Source organism: Ranitomeya variabilis, chromosome 3, assembly GCF_051348905.1.
Source record: "Ranitomeya variabilis isolate aRanVar5 chromosome 3, aRanVar5.hap1, whole genome shotgun sequence".
NCBI classification, from domain to species: Eukaryota; Metazoa; Chordata; class Amphibia; order Anura; family Dendrobatidae; genus Ranitomeya; species Ranitomeya variabilis.
In genome coordinates, this window is record NC_135234.1 from 512,062,702 (window position 1) to 512,083,690 (window position 20,989).

A 20,989-nucleotide genomic window follows, 5' to 3' on the forward strand; every position below is an offset into this window, starting at 1 on the left:
TGGATCAACTTGGAGCCAAACTGATGGGAACCCTGGACAGGCAAGTCGGAAAGGGACTCTTTGAGGATAAGTTCGCCTGCCACGCTGTAAGCCAAATGGTCCTTCGGAAGGTCACGATATTGCTGGATGCCTGAGCAGCACCTGCAGCGGCGTCTGGGGAAGGGGATACTTCCCTGCCAGGGTAATTTGGTCCGTGATGGCGGCCTCTGCGACTATAACCTTGCTACCCATGTGGAAGCAAAGGCAGGGCACAATGCAGCGACAAACGCTAAGGCTTCTTTCACATTTCCGTCGGTACGGGGCCGTCACGAAGCGTCGGTGCGACATACCGACGGAAGTGTGTGCTTTCACATTTCGGTCTGCGTTGCCGGGCAGGAAAGAGTCAGAGAGAGATATTTCCTGCCGTGCATGCGCAGACAAGAAAACTGGATGCGACGTACAGAAAAACATTCCCTTGAAAGTTTTTCCGAGACGACAGGCCGCCAAAACACAACGCATCCAGTGCACGACGGACACAACGTGTGGCCATACGTCGCGATCCGTTGGCAATACAAGTCTATGGGAAAAAAAACGCATCCTGCGGGCAAATTTGCAGGATGCGTTTTTTTTCCCAAAACGATGCATTGTGACGGATATAAATAAACAGAAGTGTGAAAGTAGCCTAAGCTAAACTGAATGTCCGACTTCCTGTCGGTGGGGTGTACACTGCAGAGGAGGAGCTAACTTTTTTATTTGCATCGTGTCACCCCCCTAGTGGCAGCAGCATACACCCAAGGTTCCTGTGTCCCCCAATGTGGCGATAGAGAAATTGTTTTGTTTTTTTGTTTGTCCACATTTGAGAAAAATCAGACTTGTGAAAGAGACCGGTGGCCACTTTCATGTTTTCAGTATTTGGTCAGTATTTTCCCTCAGTATGTGTAAGCCAGAACCAGGAGCGGGTGATAAATGCAGAAGTGGTGCATATGTTTCTATTATACTTTTCCTCCATTTGTTCCACTCCTGGTTTTGGCTTACAAATACTGATGTAAAATACTGACCGAATACTGAATGTGTGACCGTGGCTTACGATTCTCTTGCTATGGAAGCGACCTGTCAATCACCTGCATGGGTGCTGGGAGAAGCCAGACGTTGCGTCCTATGGACTTTGGTAGGATCTTTACCATATTGCTTTGCTGCTGGCGCATCAGAGAACCTTACAAGGCGGCAATCCTGCAGCTGGCGGTGATCCCTGCTGCCCGCGGTTGGGCGCATGGATCAGGTGACGGCTCACCTGTAATATCCTGCTGACTGCAAATATGGCACAATATATCAAGGAGGCAAAGTAACGCTACAGTATAGACTGTACCTGCAAGAAGCTGAAAATTCCCTTTGCCGAAAATGTGTTTACTATCCGGAGTTTTTGTAGACATGATAATCTGATCCACCACCATCCAGTTAGGAATGCTCTGTACAAGAGCAACAGCCTCGGCGACCTGCAAGTCAGCTAGGAGAAAGCAGAAACCATGAGAAAAACTAGAGCAAACAGGTCCCGTCCACACCGCTCTCGAGAACCATCTGCATACGACACAGGAAACATTCCACATTGCTTCCCCCAAGCACTGAGTGGGAAACTGCAGCTGCATCCCCCCTTCTCCGCCTAGTACTCACCGATTTACAGCTGTGAGAAATGTATTCAGTGCGAAAACCCCTCTGACCCCCTGAAAGTGGAAAACTGCGCCTTAGGGTAGGCCATCAATATCTAAGTCATCAATATCAGATTACTGGGGTTCGCACACTTGTAGTGCAATTTTTCCAAATAAAAAATGGGTTAGAAATTAACCCTTAAAACAAAACATATTTGGTATCACTGTCCATAATGCTGTACTATAACATCTCATTGCTGCAGGCCACCACCAGGGGGCGCATTACCTGTGGTGCTGCGCGGCTTCTTGGCCCCCCACTTCACATCAGGGTGCACGATTAGGATCCGTTGAGCCCCTTGAAGGGGCGTGGCATACGAGACTAAGAGATCGCCATCCTCATCTTCCTCGTCGTCCGTGTCCTCCTCTGTGGAGCTCCAGCCTCCGTCCCCTCCTCGCTGCCGGCCCCCGGGCCTCTTGGCACTGCAGTGGTGTGTGCCGCTCCACAGGCACCGCGGCCTCGGCGCACGGAGCACGTCTCTGCTGCAGGGCAGCTGGAGGCGCCCGCCATACACTCGCTGCTTGGCGGCGACGCTGCGAGAATGACATCTGACAAGACTCCAGAACGTCCGCGGGAGCAGCATGCTTTCTGGTGCCGGGTCACATGACCCCAAAGCAAAGCACAACAACTTGCAACTATGGGCGTGTCCGACCAATGGCCTCCCCTTTCCGCCGGTCATGTGACCGTGACGTCACGTCTTCTGGCTGGCGTGCTTCAGGTCACCCTGGGAGGCCGGAGGTCCGCGGCAGCTGAAGATGACAGCACGGGGCTCCCCCAGCCGCTTCCTGCAGAGCGTGCTGCAGAATGGAGTCGGGAGGTACGTGTGCCAGCTCAAGAGGCTCACCCTGGTCTTCAGCAAGGACGCGCAGCCCTCCCGGGGAGCCAGGTAGCTATGGCCGCCATGGGATTCTGTGTACCGAGGACGCCTGCTTTATTCAGCCATTAATATTTGTGTCCAGTTCATGACCAGCGTCTGGCTGTTATAACCTGCTGTGGACATGCTGCATAGTCATAGGCCAGCGTGTGGCAGCATTTCTAAGGCAGCTTAGCCTCAGTTCTCTTCATAGTCTGGGGTTTGCATACTGCAACTTCCTTCTTTGAATCCCACCAAAGATTTTCTTTGGGGTTCATGTCATGAGACTGTGATGACCACTCCAGAATCTTCCAGGACTTATATAACCAAGCCTGGGTGGACAATGAGATATGCTTGAGATCATTGTCCTGTTGGACAATTTCCTGATGATTGAGAGGAAGCAACGTCATCACTGAGCCGCCATCATGCTTCACTGTAGGCCTGGTGTTCTATTCAGCATATGCTTCATTCTTCCTCTCCCAGACTGATCCATAGGTGCAAAAAAGTCCCACTTGTGCTTCACCACACCCCATACTGAAATCCCCAAACTTCTGTGGCTTACTTATATAGTTTTCAGCGTATTTACGAAACTTTGCTTATGCTTTTGGGTCATTAGAAGCATACGTCTTTGAGCTCAGGCACATAGACGTTAAGCGTTTTAGTATGTGACGTACTTTGCAAACTAAAACCTTCTTGCCTGCTGCCACCAAATCTTGCTGCAGGTATTTTGCAGTCATTTGAGGGTAACATTATAAACAGGAGTTCTGTATATAGTGTCAGTGTACAGGTAATACAGTGGGCATCAGTGACATTATAAACGGGAGCTCTGTATATACTGTCAGTGTACAGGTAATACAGAGATCACCAATGACATTATACACAGGAGCTCTGTATATAGCTCTGTATATAGTGTCAGTGTACAGGTAATACAGAGATCACCAGTGACATTATACACAGGAGCTCTGTATATACTGTCAGTGTACAGGTAATACAGTGGGCATCAGTGACATTATAAACGGGAGCTCTGTATATACTGTCAGTGTACAGGTAATACAGAGATCACCAATGACATTATACACAGGAGCTCTGTATATAGCTCTGTATATAGTGTCAGTGTACAGGTAATACAGAGATCACCAGTGACATTATACACAGGAGCTCTGTATATACTGTCAGTTTACAGGTAATACAGTGGGCACCAGTGACATTATGTAACAACTCTGCTGGCATCATGGCATGGCCTCTCATCTCTCACATTATCTTACCCACTGCTCCAGGCCATGATGTGGTTTCTGTTTCTTGCCAGCTCCATATTCTGTTCCTCTGCTCTCTGCATGTTTTCTGGCTGTGTGTATAGGGGGGAGGCACCGGAACACTCTGGTTCTTATAGGAATCAGGTGCACCTGTCTAATCTGTTCCTGACCAATTACCAAGAGGCCTCCACTATTTAGTGCAGCTCCACCCAGTGGACTGGGCCTGTGCAATGTGTTAGCTCAGTTTGTGTTTAGCTTCTGAGTTTGCCAGGCCTTGCTCTGTTACTCCCTCTCTAGAGGCTTTTCTCCTTGCCTTGCCTTGATCTTGTTTTCCGCCCTCCAGGAGGCAGAATATCCTGGTCCCGGTGTCTTTGTTCTTGTTTCTTGTCTTGTTCCATTTCCTTGTCTGAACTTAGTCTTATCTCGGTCTCCTTGTCTGTGGCTTCCTTCCCTGTTGTCTTTCCTTGTGTTCTCAGTCTGCTAATGCTCCGCTCTGCTTAGCTTCCGCTGCTGCAGTAATCTCTGGCTGCAGCTCCTCTCCACATTCCTTGTGGCTCCGCTCTGCTTGGCTTATGCAGAAATCTCTTGCTGCAGCTCCTCTCCACATTCCTTGCGGTTCTGCTCTGCTTAGCTTTTGTTGCTACGCTATCTCTTGCTGCTCTACCACTCCTATCTGAAGCCTTGCGGTTCTCTTCCTGTGTGAACAGGTCCCTACCTGTTCCTTCATACTTCATATCCGTTCCTGCATCTCCTGTGAACAGGTCCCTACCTGTTCCTCCATACTACATATCCGTACCTGCACCTCCAGTGTGAACAGGTCCCTACCTGTTCCTTCATACACCTCATCAACCAGCCCTGTGTTCTCTGCCGTGCCTGCCAGCCCTGTGTTCTCTGCCGTGCCTGCCAGCCCTGTGTTCTCTGCCGTGCCTGAAAGCCCTGTGTTCTCTGCCGTGCCTGCCAGCCCTGTGTTCTCTGCCGTGCCTGCCAGCCCTGTGTTCTCTGCCGTGCCTGCCAGCCCTGTGTTCTCTGCCGTGCCTGCCAGCCCTGTGTTCTCTGCCGTGCCTGCCAGCCCTGTGTTCTCTGCCGTGTCTCTGCCAGCCCTGTGTCTCAGCCGTGACAGCCTACTCGTCTGAGTTTCAGCCGTGCTCTTCTGCCAGTCCTGCCTGATGCCCACACCAATCCTGGTGTTCCTGTCTCCCAAGTGGGATCAGCAGCCACAGCCAGACACCACCCTGGAGTAGCACCTGGCAGCTGCCTGCTGCACAAGCCTGACCTCACCATCAGAGGCTCCAGTGAAAACCCAGGCAGCTGTCATAGTTACGCCCCTTCCAGGGTAGTCTGGTTTGTGGCACAGTGGGGCCACAAACCCCCCAAGCTCACACCCACCAGTCAGGGCGTGAGTGTGACACATTATAAACTGGGGCTCTGTATATAGTGTCAGTGTACAGGCAATACAGTGATCACCAGTGACATTATGCACAGGAGCTCTGTATATAGTGTCAGTGTACAGGTAATACTGTGGTCACCAGTGACATTATACACAGGAGCTCTGTATATAGTGTCAGTGTACAGGTAATACAGTGATCACCAGTGACATTATGCACAGGAGCTCTGTATATAGTGTCAGTGTACAGGTAATACAGTGATCACCAGTGACATACACAGGAGCTCTGTATATAGTGTCAGTGTACAGGTAATACAGTGATCACCGGTGGCATACATAGGAGCTCTGTATATAGTCAGTGTACAGGTTATACAGTGATGACCAGTGACATTATACACAGGAGCTCTGTATATAGTGTCAGTGTACAGGTAATACAGTGATCACCAGTGACATTATGCACAGGAGCTCTATATAGCTCTGTATATAATGTCAGTGTACAGGTAATACAGTGATCATCGGTGACATACATAGGAGCTCTGTATATAGTCAGTGTACAGGTTATACAGTGATCACCAGTGACATTATACACATGACCTCTGTATATAGTGTCAGTGTACAGGTAATACAGTGATCAACAGTGACATACACAGGAGCTCTGTATATTGTGTCAGTGTACAGGTAATACAGTGATCACCAGTGACATTATACACAGGAGCTCTGTATATAGTGTCAGTGTACAGGTAAAGCAGGGATCACCAGTGACATCTCTAGCTGAAGTCCTCACTCACCGCCATCACTTCTTCCATCCAGAACTCTCCTCTGCATAAAATAAGTTACCTACAGCACGGCTTCCAGAGCACATTCCCCACTTTTTCCCTTTCTTCTACTCTACACAGCTAAATACAGACATGTACACACCATTAATATATAATTAGTAGTGATGAGCGAATGTACTCGTTGCTCGGGTTTTCCCGAGCACGCTCGGGTGACGTCTGAGTATTTGACTGCTCAGAGATTTAGTTTACATTGCGGCAGCTGAGTAATTTACAGCTAGTAGCCAGCCTAAGTACATGCGGGGGTTGCTAAGGAATCCCCACATGTAATCAAGCAGGTTAGTAGCTGTAAATCATTCAGCTGCCGGGAGAGATTAAAGTCCAAAATACAAATTATTTTAATTGTGTATAGCTGCAAAAACAATCATTCCCCATCATGCAAATCTGGCACATCTGAAGGATAAAATATGTTCAGATGTGGGTAAAAAGTGAATGTACAATTATTCATGTCTTCCATATCTGGTTATGCTCTCATTATAAGAAGCCAGTCCCCTTTTGTCAATTAATCAACAGTGAGGGGCTGGCTTACTTTATGAAAATAAATTTGGGAAAGACAATGACATATTTTGTCCATTTTATTTCTTTTCAGGGAATATATAGAAGAAAAAGTAGTTGACTTCGCCAATCAGAATCCTGGTATTGTTGTGTATGTTAGTCCCAAGCCATGCAGAGTACCCAAACTGGTGGCAGAATATTGTAAGTGCCTGTACATTGCTCTCTTAGATTTTATTTCGTAGAAGACTGACCACAATTTAGTAAATGAAGCAACATGTTTTTAGGTTGTATTTGCCTTATATGTCTCACCAGTGGCGTAACTTGAAACTCATGGGCCCCGATGCGAAAGCTTCAACGGGGCCCCCAATTATTTTAAATCTTTAATAGCAATAGTCTTTCTCTATAGGCCAAAGGGACTTTTAGGGCCCCCTAGGCTCCAGAGCCCAGGTGCGATTGCAACCCCTGCATCTGTCGTAGTTACACCCCTGTGTCTCACATTTTGGCGTGTGTATCCGTAGTCCTGAATTTTCTCACTTTGCTGGCCTCTTTAACTTTACTTAAATTCTCTCTTTCTCGTTCTCTCTTTCTCGTCAGGGTGGATAAAAATCAATGTTTTTTTAAAAAAATAAAAAAAATCGGATTTTTTTGATTTAAATCAGATTTTTTTGATTTAAATCGGATTTTTTTGATTTAAATCGGATTTTTTTCAATAAACTGCTTTTTGAGGAAAATATTTTACCATCCAAAGGTTCTTCCATCATGAGATAAAGCTGAGTTGTTTAACTCAGTAGAATAAAGGCTGTATATGTGTAACATTCACAATGCCATGCTCTTCCAGAGGTTTCTGTAGGATGCTGACTATCCAACAAGTTTGGGCATGTCAACTGAATGGAAAAAGAAACTAAACCAAAAGTGAAACCAAGCTAGAAGTGTGGAATTAAAGGGGCAGTATGAACAAAATGTGGAGGCTATTAATAGTTTATACAATTAAGACATGCTGCTTTTAAACACCTACCTATTGCCATATAGTAAAACAAAAAAGATTTTTACTTACTTTGGGGTCCCCCCCTCACCCTGGCGTTAGATCGTTGCCCCTAGTTTCGTCCGTGTAACTATGGGCGCACATGCGCACTGCTCTCACTTCTCATTTTAATCGTGATTTATATTAAAAAAAACCTTTTGATTTAAATCAGTGATTTAAATCATGATTAAAATCATGATTTAAATCGATCCGATTTAAATAGAAAAAAATCTTTTGATTTAAATCGTGATTTAAATCATGATTTAAATCGGCGTGATTTAAATCAATCCACCCTGTTTCTCGTTCTCTCTTTCTCGTTCTCTCTTTCTCGTTCTCTCTTTCTCGTTCTCTCTTTCTCGTTCTCTCTTTCTCGTTCTCTCTTTCTCGTGCGAGAGAGAGCGCGAGAGAGAGCGCGAGAGAGAGAGAGCGCGCTCTCGCTACAAGTGGGCATATCCGTGGCTCTGTTGTAGGCCAGCAGCGTTGGGTCTTGATCATCCGGCTGGTGATTTCTAGGTTGCTGTCTTCACTTAAAGCAAGAGTGTGTATTCCCAGGCTTGTACAGGCCCACAGAAGAATCCTCAATTGGGCCCTTATGCAAACATGTGCCAAAACCCTCTTCTATGAGCAGTACTTGGCACAGTATCCTTGAATCACTATGTACAGACAAAGGCAGCAGCTTATTCATTTATTAATCTACCCAGTTGGTTGTTACATTATCCTCAATCACAAATTTATATAACATTTGCATGTAGCTGAAAAGTAGGGCCTGAGTTGGTTACTGGTGGGCCCTTGGCACCCCAGTCCGACACTGCGTATACCCCATTCATCATTACTCTAGGCTGTGTTGGTGCACTCTACTTGATGTTTGTGAAATGTTGCCGACAACAGACAAAAAAATAGCTACCAATCCTGTATACACCATCAGGTAGAATACATTGCCGTCGTACCCTCTTTGAGCATGTACCATTACAAAAAAGATTGCCTTCATCAATGTCTTTACTAATTTGGAAATATCTCACTTACTATATTTCTGTCCTGTGTCTCCAGTGAATGGGAGCATCAGAGAAGAGCCCATCAACAGCAAGACCGCTGAGGAAATAGCACAGCTCATACAGAAAATGGCCAACCAGTCTGGTTTGGATATCATCCGTATCCGCAAACCCTACCACACAGACAGTCCAAGCATTCAGGGACAGTGGCACCCTTTTACCAACAAGCCAACCTCTATGAACCTCCGGTCTTTTGAAGCCATCAGCCAACAGACAGACTCTCCATGAGAGACCGAGTGCCAGAATTTGGTGCTTTCTTTTTGCCTGCGCCAGACAGAGGATTTATTACGAGATTGGGAGTTTTCTGGATCAACTACTTAATGAATGGAAAATGTCTCAATTAAATTGCTTTTGATAAATGTTTCCTTGGCTTTTCTTGATAATTTGCTAGTCCTAAATGTAAATTAAAAAAAATCGGTGAAAAAAATTCTGCAGACAAAACCTGCTCTCTTGACCGTGAAAATTCTGCATTCAATTTGTCCATTTTTTAGTTGTTTTTTTGTGTGCATATTACAGGTGTGATTTATCTACAGTACATGTTCAATAAACTTAGTTTAATTTCCCAAAAACACTGCAAAAATGCAGCAAAACCTTTATCTCTGCGTCTTTTCTGCGTTTTTGCACTTTCTTATTGCTTTTTATGGGTGAAAAAATGCTGCAAAAGCTCTGAAATAATTGACCTGCTGCAGATTTTAAAAAAATGCTGCCGTTCTCAAATTCAGTTAGGAGAAAAAAAGCATGTGCATGAGGTTTCTGAAATCTCAGCTTCTGCTGGCACTGTAAAATGTAGCTTCTGATTTGTGCAGAAAAAGCTGCGTGGGAGCATAACTTTACTGTCCACATAAAGGAAAGTGCTGCTGCTGTGTATTGTGTATAAACGTTTTAATTTACTAATTTAGACACACAGAAAAACAGTGGGCAAATGTGCTACTGCGTGCCCAATTTTTTAATAAATTGTCCATCTAGTTTTAGATGATTATGGTTTCAAAACCCAGGATTAGTAAGTCTCTCGTAATGATCTAGTAGTAAGTCAGAAATGTGTAATAAGAAGAGGGAAAAGAAAGAACTACATAATGATGTGCACACTCATTAATATACAAAATTATATTCAATGTTTCTTGGCAGAAAATACATATGACCAGGCCGAATGTTCCCTGCTATCCACCCCTACACGGTGTCCGCAGCCGAAGGAATTATGACCCACACCGGTCTCGGGGATAACAGTTGGTTTTACTTCAGCAGGAATGGGAATTATAACTTGGAACAAATAAGGAACAGTCTCTCATGGATAGTCCACGGCAATTACAGTTCACACTTAGATGCTGAGATGTGATTGGGGTCTGGAGCGTTAACCCCTTCATGACCCAGCCTATTTTGGCCTTCATGACCTTGCCGTTTTTTGCAATTCTGACCAGTGTCCCTTTATGAGGTAATAACTCCGGAACGCTTCAACGGATCCTAGCGATTGTGAGTTTGTTTTTTCGTGACGTATTGGGCTTCATGTTAGTGGTAAATTTAGGTCGATAATTTCTGAGTTTATTTGTGAAAAAACGGAAATTTGGCGAAAATTTTGAACATTTCGCAATTTTCACATTTTTAATTTTTATTCTGTTAAACCAGAGAGTTATGTGACACAAAATAGTTAATAAGTAACATTTCCCACATGTCTACTTTACATCAGCACAATTTTGGAAACAAATTTTTTTTTTTGCTAGGAAGTTATAAGGGTTAAAATTTGACCAGTGATTTCTCATTTTTACAACAAAATTTACAAAACCATTTTTTTTAGGGACCACCTCATATTTGAAGTCAGTTTGAGGGTTCTATATGGCTGAAAATACCCAAAAGTGACACCATTCTAAAAACTGCACCCCTCAAGGTGCTCAAAACCACATTCAAGAACTTTATTAACCCTTCAGGTGTTTCACAGCAGCAGAAGCAACATGGAAATAAAAAATGAACATTTAACTTTTTAGTCACAAAAATGATCTTTTAGCAACAATTTTTTTATTTTCCCAAGGGTAAAAGGAGAAACTGGACCATGGACGTTGTTGTCCAATTTGTCCTGAGTACGCTGATACCTCATATGTGGGGGTAAACCACTGTTTGGGCGCACGGCAGGGCTCGGAAGGGAAGGAGTGCCATTTGACTCTTTGAATGAAAAATTGGCTCCAATCTTTAGCGGACACCATGTCGCGTTTGGAGAGCCCCCGTGTGCCCAAACATTGGAGCTCTGTTGTGAATTTGCTTTTTGCTCCCTCTAGTGGTTACTAGTTTTTTGACTCTGGTTTTTCTGTCATTCCTTTTATCCGCACCTGGGTCGTTAGTTAGGGGTGTTGCTATATAAGCTCCCTGGACCTTCAGTTCAATGCCTGGCAACGTAGTTATCAGAGCTAGTCTGCTGTGCTCTTGTCTACTGATCCTGGTTCCAGTTATATCAGCTAAGTCTGCCTTTTGCTTTTTGCTATTTGTTTTGGTTTTGTATTTTTGTCCAGCTTGTTCCAAATCTATATCCTGACCTTTGCTGGAAGCTCTAGGGGGGCTGGTGTTCTCCCCCCGGACCGTTAGACGGTTCGGGGGTTCTTGAATTTCCAGTGTGGATTTTGATAGGGTTTTTGTTGACCATATAAGTTACCTTTCTTTATTCTGCTATCAGTAAGCGGGCCTCTCTGTGCTAAACCTGGTTCATTTCTGTGTTTGTCATTTCCTCTTACCTCACCGTCATTATTTGTGGGGGGCTTCTATCCAGCTTTGGGGTCCCCTTCTCTGGAGGCAAGAAAGGTCTTTGTTTTCCTCTACTAGGGGTAGCTAGATTCTCCGGCTGGCGCGTGTCATCTAGAATCAACGTAGGAATGATCCCCGGCTACTTCTAGTGTTGGCGTTAGGAGTAGATATATGGTCAACCCAGTTACCACTGCCCTATGAGCTGGATTTTTGTATTCTGCAGACTTCCACGTTCCTCTGAGACCCTCGCCATTGGGGTCATAACAGTTTGCCAGGCCCGTATTAAATGTTTAATGCATTGCAGAAGAGGGATTATAAGAAAGAAGATTCTGAGTTGTTTTTTTTTCTCTTCTTCCCCTTTACCTCAGAGTGGCTATGCTTGCTGCAGACATGAATGTCCAGACCTTGATTACAAGTGTGGACCAGCTGGCTACTCGTGTGCAGGGCATACAAGACTATGTTATCAGAAATCCTAGGTCAGAACCTAAAATACCGATTCCTGAACTGTTTTCCGGAGACAGGTTTAAGTTTAGGAATTTCGTGAATAATTGTAAATTGTTTTTGTCCCTGAGACCCGGTTCATCTGGAGATTCTGCTCAGCAAGTAAAAATTGTTATTTCGTTCTTACGGGGCGACCCTCAGGATTGGGCTTTTTCGCTGGCGCCAGGAGATCCGGCATTGGCTGATCTTGATGCGTTTTTTCTGGCGCTCGGTTTACTTTGAGGAACCCAATCTTGAGATTCAGGCAGAAAAGGCCTTGCTGGCTATGTCTCAGGGGCAGGACGAGGCTGAAGTGTATTGCCAAAAATTTCGGAAATGGTCCGTGCTGACACATTGGAACGAGTGTGCACTGGCCGCTAATTTTAGAAATGGCCTTTCTGAAGCCATTAAGAATGTTATGGTGGGTTTTCCCATTCCCACAGGTCTGAATGATACTATGGCACTGGCTATTCAAATTGACCGGCGGTTGCGGGAGCGCAAAACCGCAAATTCCCTCATGGTGTTGTCTGAACAGACACCTAATTCGGTGCAATGTGATAGAAAAACCGCAAATTCCCTCATGGTGTTGTCTGAACAGACACCTGATTTAATGCAATGTGATAGAATCCTGACTAGAAATGAGCGGAAAATTCATAGACGCCGGAATGGCTTGTGCTACTACTGTGGTGATTCTACACATGTTATCTCAGCATGCTCTAAACGTATAGCTAAGGTTGTTAGTCCTGTCACCGTTGGTAATTTGCAACCTAAATTTATTCTGTCTGTAACTTTGATTTGCTCACTGTCATCTTATCCTGTCATGGCATTTGTAGATTCAGGTGCTGCCCTGAGTCTCATGGATCTCTCATTTGCTAAGAGCTGTGGTTTTACTCTTGAACCATTAGAAAATCCTATTCCTCTTAGGGGTATTGATGCTACACCATTGGCAGCAAATAAACCGCAGTATTGGACACAGGTTACCATGTGCATGACTCCTGAACACCGCGAGGTGATACGTTTCCTGGTTTTACATAAAATGCATGATTTGGTTGTTTTAGGGCTGCCATGGTTACAGACCCATAATCCAGTCCTGGACTGGAAGGCTATGTCAGTCTCAAGTTGGGGCTGTCGTGGTATTCATGGGGATTCCCTGCCTGTGTCTATTGCTTCTTCTACGCCTTCGGAAGTTCCGGAGTATTTGTCTGATTATCAGGATGTCTTCAGTGAGTCTGAGTCCAGTGCACTGCCTCCTCATAGGGACTGTGACTGTGCTATAGATTTGATCCCAGGCAGTAAATTTCCTAAGGGAAGACTGTTTAATCTGTCGGTACCTGAACATACCGCTATGCGTTCATATATCAAGGAGTCTTTGGAGAAAGGACATATTCGTCCGTCTTCTTCCCCTCTTGGTGCGGGATTCTTTTTTGTGGCAAAAAAGGACGGATCTTTGAGACCTTGTATTGATTATCGGCTTTTAAATAAGATCACTGTCAAATTTCAGTATCCTTTACCGCTGTTGTCTGACTTGTTTGCCCGGATTAAGGGTGCCAAGTGGTTCACCAAGATAGACCTTCGTGGTGCGTACAACCTTGTGCGCATTAAGCAAGGTGATGAATGGAAAACCGCATTCAATACCCCCGAAGTCATTTTGAGTACTTGGTGATGCCTTTTGGGCTCTCCAATGCGCCTTCAGTTTTTCAGTCCTTTATGCATGACATTTTCCGGAAGTATCTGGATAAATTTTTGATTGTTTATCTGGATGATATTTTGGTTTTTTCTGATAATTGGGATTCGCATGTGGAGCAGGTCAGGTTGGTCTTTAAAATTTTGCGTGAAAATTCTTTGTTTGTCAAGGGCTCAAAGTGTCTCTTTGGTGTACAGAAGGTTCCCTTTTTGGGGTTCATTTTTTCCCCTTCTGCTGTGGAGATGGACCCAGTCAAGGTCCGAGCTATTCTTGATTGGACTCAGCCCTCGTCAGTTAAGAGTCTTCAGAAGTTCTTGGGCTTCGCTAACTTCTACCGTCGTTTTATCGCTAATTTTTCTAGCATTGTGAAACCTTTGACGGATATGACCAAGAAGGGCTCCGATGTAGCTAACTGGGCTCCTGCTGCCGTGGAGGCTTTCCAGGAGTTGAAACGCCGGTTTACTTCGGCGCCTGTTTTGTGCCAGCCTGACGTCTCACTTCCCTTTCAGGTTGAGGTGGATGCTTCGGAGATTGGGGCCGGGGCCGTTTTGTCGCAGAGAGGCCCTGGTTGCTCTGTTATGAAACCTTGTGCCTTTTTCTCTAGGAAGTTTTCGCCTGCCGAGCGAAATTATGATGTGGGCAATCGGGAGTTGTTGGCCATGAAATGGGCATTTGAGGAGTGGCGTCATTGGCTCGAGGGTGCTAAGCATCGTGTGGTGGTCTTGACTGATCACAAAAATCTGATGTATCTCGAGTCTGCTAAACGCCTTAATCCGAGACAGGCCCGCTGGTCATTGTTTTTCTCCCGCTTTGATTTTGTTGTCTCGTATTTACCAGGTTCAAAGAATGTGAAGGCCGATGCTCTTTCTAGGAGCTTTGTGCCTGATGCTCCTGGAGTCGCTGATCCTGTTGGTATTCTTAAAGATGGAGTTATCTTGTCAGCTATTTCTCCGGATCTGCGACGTGTGTTGCAGAGATTTCAGGCTGATAGGCCTGAGTCTTGTCCACCTGACAGACTGTTTGTCCCGGATAAGTGGACCAGCAGAGTCATTTCCGAGGTTCATTCCTCGGTGTTGGCAGGTCACCCGGGAATTTTTGGCACCAGAGATCTGGTGGCCAGGTCCTTTTGGTGGCCTTCCTTGTCAAGGGATGTGCGGTCATTTGTGCAGTCCTGTGGGACTTGTGCTCGAGCTAAGCCTTGCTGTTCTCGTGCCAGCGGTTTGCTCTTGCCCTTGCCTGTCCCGAAGAGACCTTGGACACATATCTCCATGGATTTCATTTCTGATCTTCCGCTATCTCAGGGCATGTCCGTTATCTGGGTGATATGTGATCGCTTCTCCAAGATGGTCCATTTGGTTCCTTTGCCTAAGCTGCCTTCCTCTTCCGATCTGGTTCCTGTGTTTTTCCAGAACGTGGTTCGTTTGCACGGCATCCCTGAGAATATTGTGTCAGACAGAGGATCCCAGTTCGTTTCCAGGTTCTGGCGATCCTTTTGTAGTAGGATGGGCATTGATTTGTCGTTTTCGTCTGCTTTCCATCCTCAGACTAATGGACAGACGGAGCGAACCAATCAGACTTTGGAGGCTTATTTGAGGTGTTTTGTCTCTGCTGATCAGGACGATTGGGTTACATTCTTGCCGTTGGCTGAGTTTGCCCTTAATAATCGGGCTAGTTCCGTCACCTTGGTTTCGCCTTTTTTCTGCAACTCTGGTTTCCATCCTCGCTTTTCTTCGGGTCATGTGGAGCCTTCTGACTGTCCTGGGGTGGATTCTGTGGTGGATAGGTTGCAGCAGATCTGGAATCATGTGGTGGACAACTTGAAGTTGTCACAGGAGAAGGCTCAGCGCTTTGCCAACCGCCGCCGCGGTGTGGGTCCCCGACTACGCGTTGGGGATTTGGTATGGCTTTCTTCCCGCTTTGTTCCTATGAAGGTCTCCTCTCCCAAATTTAAACCTCGTTTTATTGGGCCTTACAAGATATTGGAAATCCTTAATCCTGTATCTTTTCGTCTGGATCTTCCTGTGTCGTTTGCTATTCACAATGTATTTCATAGGTCCTTGTTGCGGCGGTACATTGTGCCTGTAGTTCCTTCTGCTGAGCCTTCTGCTCCGGTGTTGGTTGAGGGCGAGTTGGAGTACGTGGTGGAGAAGATCTTGGATTCTCGCCTCTCCAGGCGGAGGCTTCAGTACCTGGTCAAGTGGAAGGGCTATGGTCAGGAGGATAATTCCTGGGTGGTCGCCTCTGATGTTCATGCGGCCGATTTAGTTCGTGCCTTTCATGCCGCTCATCCTGATCGCCCTGGTGGTCGTGGTGAGGGTTCGGTGACCCCTCACTAAGGGGGGGGTACTGTTGTGAATTTGCTTTTTGCTCCCTCTAGTGGTTACTAGTTTTTTGACTCTGGTTTTTCTGTCATTCCTTTTATCCGCACCTGGGTCGTTAGTTAGGGGTGTTGCTATATAAGCTCCCTGGACCTTCAGTTCAATGCCTGGCAACGTAGTTATCAGAGCTAGTCTGCTGTGCTCTTGTCTACTGATCCTGGTTCCAGTTATATCAGCTAAGTCTGCCTTTTGCTTTTTGCTATTTGTTTTGGTTTTGTATTTTTGTCCAGCTTGTTCCAAATCTATATCCTGACCTTTGCTGGAAGCTCTAGGGGGGCTGGTGTTCTCCCCCCGGACCGTTAGACGGTTCGGGGGTTCTTGAATTTCCAGTGTGGATTTTGATAGGGTTTTTGTTGACCATATAAGTTACCTTTCTTTATTCTGCTATCAGTAAGCGGGCCTCTCTGTGCTAAACCTGGTTCATTTCTGTGTTTGTCATTTCCTCTTACCTCACCGTCATTATTTGTGGGGGGCTTCTATCCAGCTTTGGGGTCCCCTTCTCTGGAGGCAAGAAAGGTCTTTGTTTTCCTCCACTAGGGGTAGCTAGATTCTCCGGCTGGCGCGTGTCATCTAGAATCAACGTAGGAATGATCCCCGGCTACTTCTAGTGTTGGCGTTAGGAGTAGATATATGGTCAACCCAGTTACCACTGCCCTATGAGCTGGATTTTTGTATTCTGCAGACTTCCACGTTCCTCTGAGACCCTCGCCATTGGGGTCATAACAGAGCTCCCCCACAAGTGACCCCATTTTGGAAACTAGACCCCCAAAGGAACTTATCTAGAAGCATAGTGAGCACTTTAAACCCCCAGGTGCTTCACAAATTGTTCCGTAAAAATGAAAAAGTACTTTTTTTTCACAAAAAAATTATTTTAGCCTCAATTTTTTCATTTTCACATGGGCAACAGGATAAAATGGATCCTAAAATTTGTTGGACAATTTCTCCTGAGTACACCAATACCTCACATGTGGGGGTAAACCACTGTTTGGGCACATGGTAAGGCTCGGAAGGGAAGGAGCGCCATTTGACTTTTTGAATGAAAAATTATCTCCATCGTTAGCGGACACCATGTCGCGTTTGGAAAGCCCCTGTGTGCCTAAACATTGGAGCTCCTCCACAAGTGACCCCATTTTGGAAACTAGACCCCACAAGGAACTTATCTAGAGGCATAGTGAGCACTTTAAACCCCCAGGTACTTCACAAATTGATCCGCAAAAATGAAAAAGTACTTTTTTTTCACACAAAATTTCTTTTAGCCTCAATTCTTTCATTTTCACATGGGCAACAGGATAAAATGGATCCTAAAATTTGTTGGTCAATTTCTCCTGAGTACGCCGATACCTCATATGTGGGGGTAAACCACTGTTTGGGTGCACGGCAAGGCTCGGAAGGGGAGGCGTGCCATTTGACTTTTTGAATGGAAAATTAGCTCCAATCGTTAGCGGACACCATGTCGCGTTTGGAGAGCCCCTGTGTGCCTAAACATTGGAGCTCCCCTACAAGTGACCCCATTTTGGAAACTAGACCCCCCAAGGAACTTATCTAGATGCATAGTGAGCACTTATAACCCCCAGGTGCTTCACAGAAGTTTATAACGCAGAGCCGTGAAAATAAAAAATAATTTTTCTTTCCTCAAAAATTATTTTTAGCCCAGAATTTTTTATTTTCCCAAGGGTAATAGGAGAAATTGGACCCCAAATGTTGTTGTCCAGTTTGTCCTGAGTACGATGATACCCCATATGTGGGGGTAAACCACTGTTTGGGCGCACGGCAGGGCTCGGAAGGGAAGGCACGCCATTTGGCTTTTTGAATGGAAAATTAGCTCCAATCATTAGCGGACACCATGTCGCGTTTGGAGAGCCCCTGTGTGCCTAAACATTGGAGCTCCCACACAAGTGACCCCATTTTGGAAACTAGACCTCCCAAGGAACTAATCTAGATGTGTGGTGAGCACTTTGAACCCCCAAGTGCTTCACAGAAGTTTATAACGCAGAGCCATGAAAATAAATAATTTTTCTTTTCTCAAAAATGATTTTTTAGCCCACAATTTTTTATTTTCCCAAGGGTAACAGGAGAAATTGGACCCCAAAATTTGTTGTCCAGTTTCTCCTGAGTATGCTGATACCCCATATGTGGGGGTAAACCACTGTTTTGGCACATGTCGGGGTTCGTAAGGGAAGTAGTGACGTTTTGAAATGCAGACTTTGATGGAATGCTCTGCGGGCGTCAGGTTGCGTTTGCAGAGCCCCTGATGTGCCTAAACAGTAGGAACTCCCCACAAGTGACTCCACTTTGGAAACTAGACCCCCAAGGGAACTTATCTAGATGTGTGGTGAGCACTTTGAACCCCCAAGTGCTTCACAGAAGTTTATAACGCAGAGCCGTGAAAATAATAAATGTGTTTCCTTTCCTCAAAAATATTTTTTAGCCCAGAATTTTTTATTTTTGCAAGAGTAACAGGAGAAATTGGACCCCAAAAGTTGTTGTCCAGTTTCTCCTGAGTACGCTGATACCCCATATGTGGGGGTAAACCACTGTTTGGGCATATGCCGGGGCTCGGAAGGGAAGTAGTGACGTTTTGGAATGCAGACTTTGATGGAATGGTCTGCGGGCATCATGTTACGTTTGCAGAGCCCCTGATATGCCTAAACAGTAGAAACCCCCCACAATTGACCCTATTTTGGAAACTAGACCCCCCAAGGAACTTATCTAGATGTGTGGTGAGCACGTTCAACCCCCAAGTGCTTCACAGAAGTTTACAATGCAGAGCCGTGAAAATAAAAAATCATTTTTCTTTCCTCAAAAAAGATGTTTTAGCAAGCAATTTTTTATTTTCACAAGGGTAACAGGAGAAATTGGACCCCAATATTTGTTGCCCAGTTTGTTGTGAGTGTGCTGGTACCCCATATGTGGGGATAAACCACTGTTTGGGCGCATGTCAGGGCTCGGAAGGGAAGTAGTGACATTTGAAATGCAGACTTTGATGGAATGGTCTGCGGGCATCACATTGCATTTGCAGAGCCCCTGATGTGCCTAAACAGTAGAAACACCCCACAAGTGACCCCATTTTGGAAACTAGACCCCCCAAGGAACTTATCTAGATGTGTGGTGAGCACTTTCATCCCCCAAGTGCTTCACAGAAGTTTATAACGCAGAGCCGTGAAAATAAAAAATAATTGTTCTTTCCTCAAAAATTATGTTTTAGCGAGTAATTTTTTATTTTTGCAAGGGTAACAGGAGAAATTGGACCCCAACAGTTGTTGCCCAGTTTGTCCTGAGTACGTTGGTACCCCAAATGTGGGGGTAAACCACTGTTTGGGCGCACGTTGGGGCTTGGAAGGGAGGGAGCACCATTTGACTTTTTGAACGCAAGATTGGCTGGAATCAATGGTGGCGCCATGTTGCGTTTGGAGACCCCTGATGTGCCTAAACAGTGGAAACCCCTCAATTCTAACTTCAACACTAACCCCAACACACCCCTAATCCTAATCCCAACTGTAGCCATAACCCTAATCACAACCCTAACCCCAACACACCCCTAACCACAACCCTAACCGCAACACACCCGTAACCCTAATTCCAACCCTAATCCCAACCCTAATCCCAACCCTAACCACAACTGTAACCCCAACACACCCCTAACCCTATCCGTAACCCTAACCACAAGCCTAATCTTAACCCTATTTCCAACCCTAGCCCTATTTCCAATCCTAACTCTAATTCCAACCCTAACCCTAAGGCTATGTGCCCACGTTGCGGATTCGTGTGAGATTTTTCCGCACGATTTTTGAAAAATCTGCAGGTAAAAGGCACTGCGTTTTATCTGCAGATTTACAGCAGATTTCCAGTGTTTTTTTGTGCGGATTTCACCTGCGGATTCCTATTGAGGAACAGGTGTAAAACGCTGCGGAATCCGCACAAAGAATTGACATGCTGCGGAAAATACAATGCAGCGTTTCTGCACGGAATTTTCCGCACCATGGGCACAGTGGATTTGGTTTTCTATAGGTGTACATGGTACTGTAAACCTGATGGAAAACTGCTACGAATTCGCAGCGGCCAATCAGCTGCGGATCCGCAGCCAAATCCGCTGCGGATCCGCGGCCAATCCGCTGCGGATCCGCGGCCAATCCGCTGCGGATCCGCAGCCAAATCCGCACTGTGTGCACATGCCATAACCCTACCCCTAACCCTACCCGTAACCCTAACCCTACCCCTAGTTCTAACCCTAACCCTAGTGGAAAATGAACAAAAAATATATTTATATATTTTCTTTATTTTATTATTGTCCCTACCTATGGGGGTGATAAAGGGGGGGGTTTATTTATTATTTTTTTTATTTTGATCGCTGTGATAGAACCTACCACAGCGATCAAAATGTACTTGTAAGGAATCTGCCGGCTGGCAGATTCGGCGAGCGCACTGAGCATGCGCCCGCCATTTTGGAAGATGGCGGCGCCCAGCGAGGAGACGTACGGACACCGGGAGGATCGGTAAGTATGAAGGGGTGGTGGGGGGGGGTGGATCGGAGCACAGGGGGGGTAATCGGACCACAGGGGGGGTGAATCCAAACAAGGAGGGAGCGGACAGGAGGACGGGGGAGCCGGCAGGCGGACGGAGGGGACCGGACCCCATAACGGAGGACTGGGGGGGCGATCGGTGGGTGTGGGGGGGGTCACTTCAGTATTTCCAGCCATGGCCGATGATATTGCAGCATCGGCCATGGCTGGATTGTAATATTTCACCAGTTTTTTAGGTGAAATATTACAAATCGCTCTGATTGGCAGTTTCACTTTCAACAGCCAATCAGAGCGATCGTAGCCACGGGGGGGTGAAGCCACCCCCCCTGGGCTGAAGCACCACTCCCCCTGTCTCTGCAGATCGGGTAAAATGGGAGTTAACCCCTTCACCCGATCTGCAGGGACGCGATCATTCTGTGACACAGCATATGCGTCACAGGTCGGATTGGCACCGACTTTCATGACGCATACGCTGTGTCACAGGTCGGGAAGGGGTTAAGAGCACTGGACAGTGTCTTGGTATTTTACAGAAGGAGGTAGATGCAGCAATTAGAGGTGCAGACCTGTACTTGGGGTTAACTCCACAGTGTGTTAGGGCATGTGCACAAGTACTTATAGGTGAATGAAAAAGCTGA

At 45.9% G+C, this 20,989-nt stretch overlaps 2 protein-coding genes across 5 annotated transcripts in view; one reads left to right on the top strand and one right to left on the bottom strand.

The window, feature by feature from the left end:
* The window catches only part of GTPBP6 (GTP binding protein 6), a 59,437-nt gene extending 57,025 nt beyond the window's left edge, over window positions 1–2,412 (bottom strand). Inside the window, exons 1-2 of one of the 3 annotated variants that reach the window (XM_077296909.1) lie at window positions 1,909–2,405; window positions 1,346–1,483 (exon numbers count right to left, since the gene is read on the bottom strand). In XM_077296909.1, the coding sequence (XP_077153024.1) occupies window positions 1,346–1,483; window positions 1,909–2,359 (589 nt within the window). In that variant the 5' untranslated portion in view covers window positions 2,360–2,405. Of the gene's footprint in view, window positions 1–1,345; window positions 1,484–1,908 lie in introns of all 3 variants that reach the window. The other 2 variants (XM_077296910.1, XM_077296911.1) reach the window with 2 other exon arrangements.
* MRPL43 (mitochondrial ribosomal protein L43) lies at window positions 2,344–8,931 on the top strand. Of its 2 annotated transcripts, none has more exons than XM_077296914.1 (3): window positions 2,344–2,497; window positions 6,593–6,699; window positions 8,567–8,931. In XM_077296914.1, exons 1-3 carry the CDS (start codon window positions 2,436–2,438, stop codon window positions 8,794–8,796), a joined length of 399 nt encoding a protein of 132 aa, XP_077153029.1. In that variant the 5' UTR covers window positions 2,344–2,435; the 3' UTR covers window positions 8,797–8,931. The 2 variants fall into 2 exon arrangements, with proteins under 2 accessions (XP_077153029.1, XP_077153028.1); XM_077296913.1 differs by having other exon boundaries at window positions 2,350–2,566.
* The last annotated feature ends 12,058 nt before the right edge of the window (window positions 8,932–20,989 follow it).

Excerpts from the sequence above, each read along its gene's own strand:
- MRPL43 (XM_077296913.1), top strand. The coding sequence starts at position 2,436 with ATGACAGCACGGGGCTCCCCCAGCCGCTTCCTGCAGAGCGTGCTGCAG. Across the intron at positions 2,567-6,592 it reads CAGCCCTCCCGGGGAGCCAG|GGAATATATAGAAGAAAAAG; the intron begins GTAGCTATGGCC and ends ATTTCTTTTCAG. Across the intron at positions 6,700-8,566 it reads CAAACTGGTGGCAGAATATT|TGAATGGGAGCATCAGAGAA; the intron begins GTAAGTGCCTGT and ends CTGTGTCTCCAG.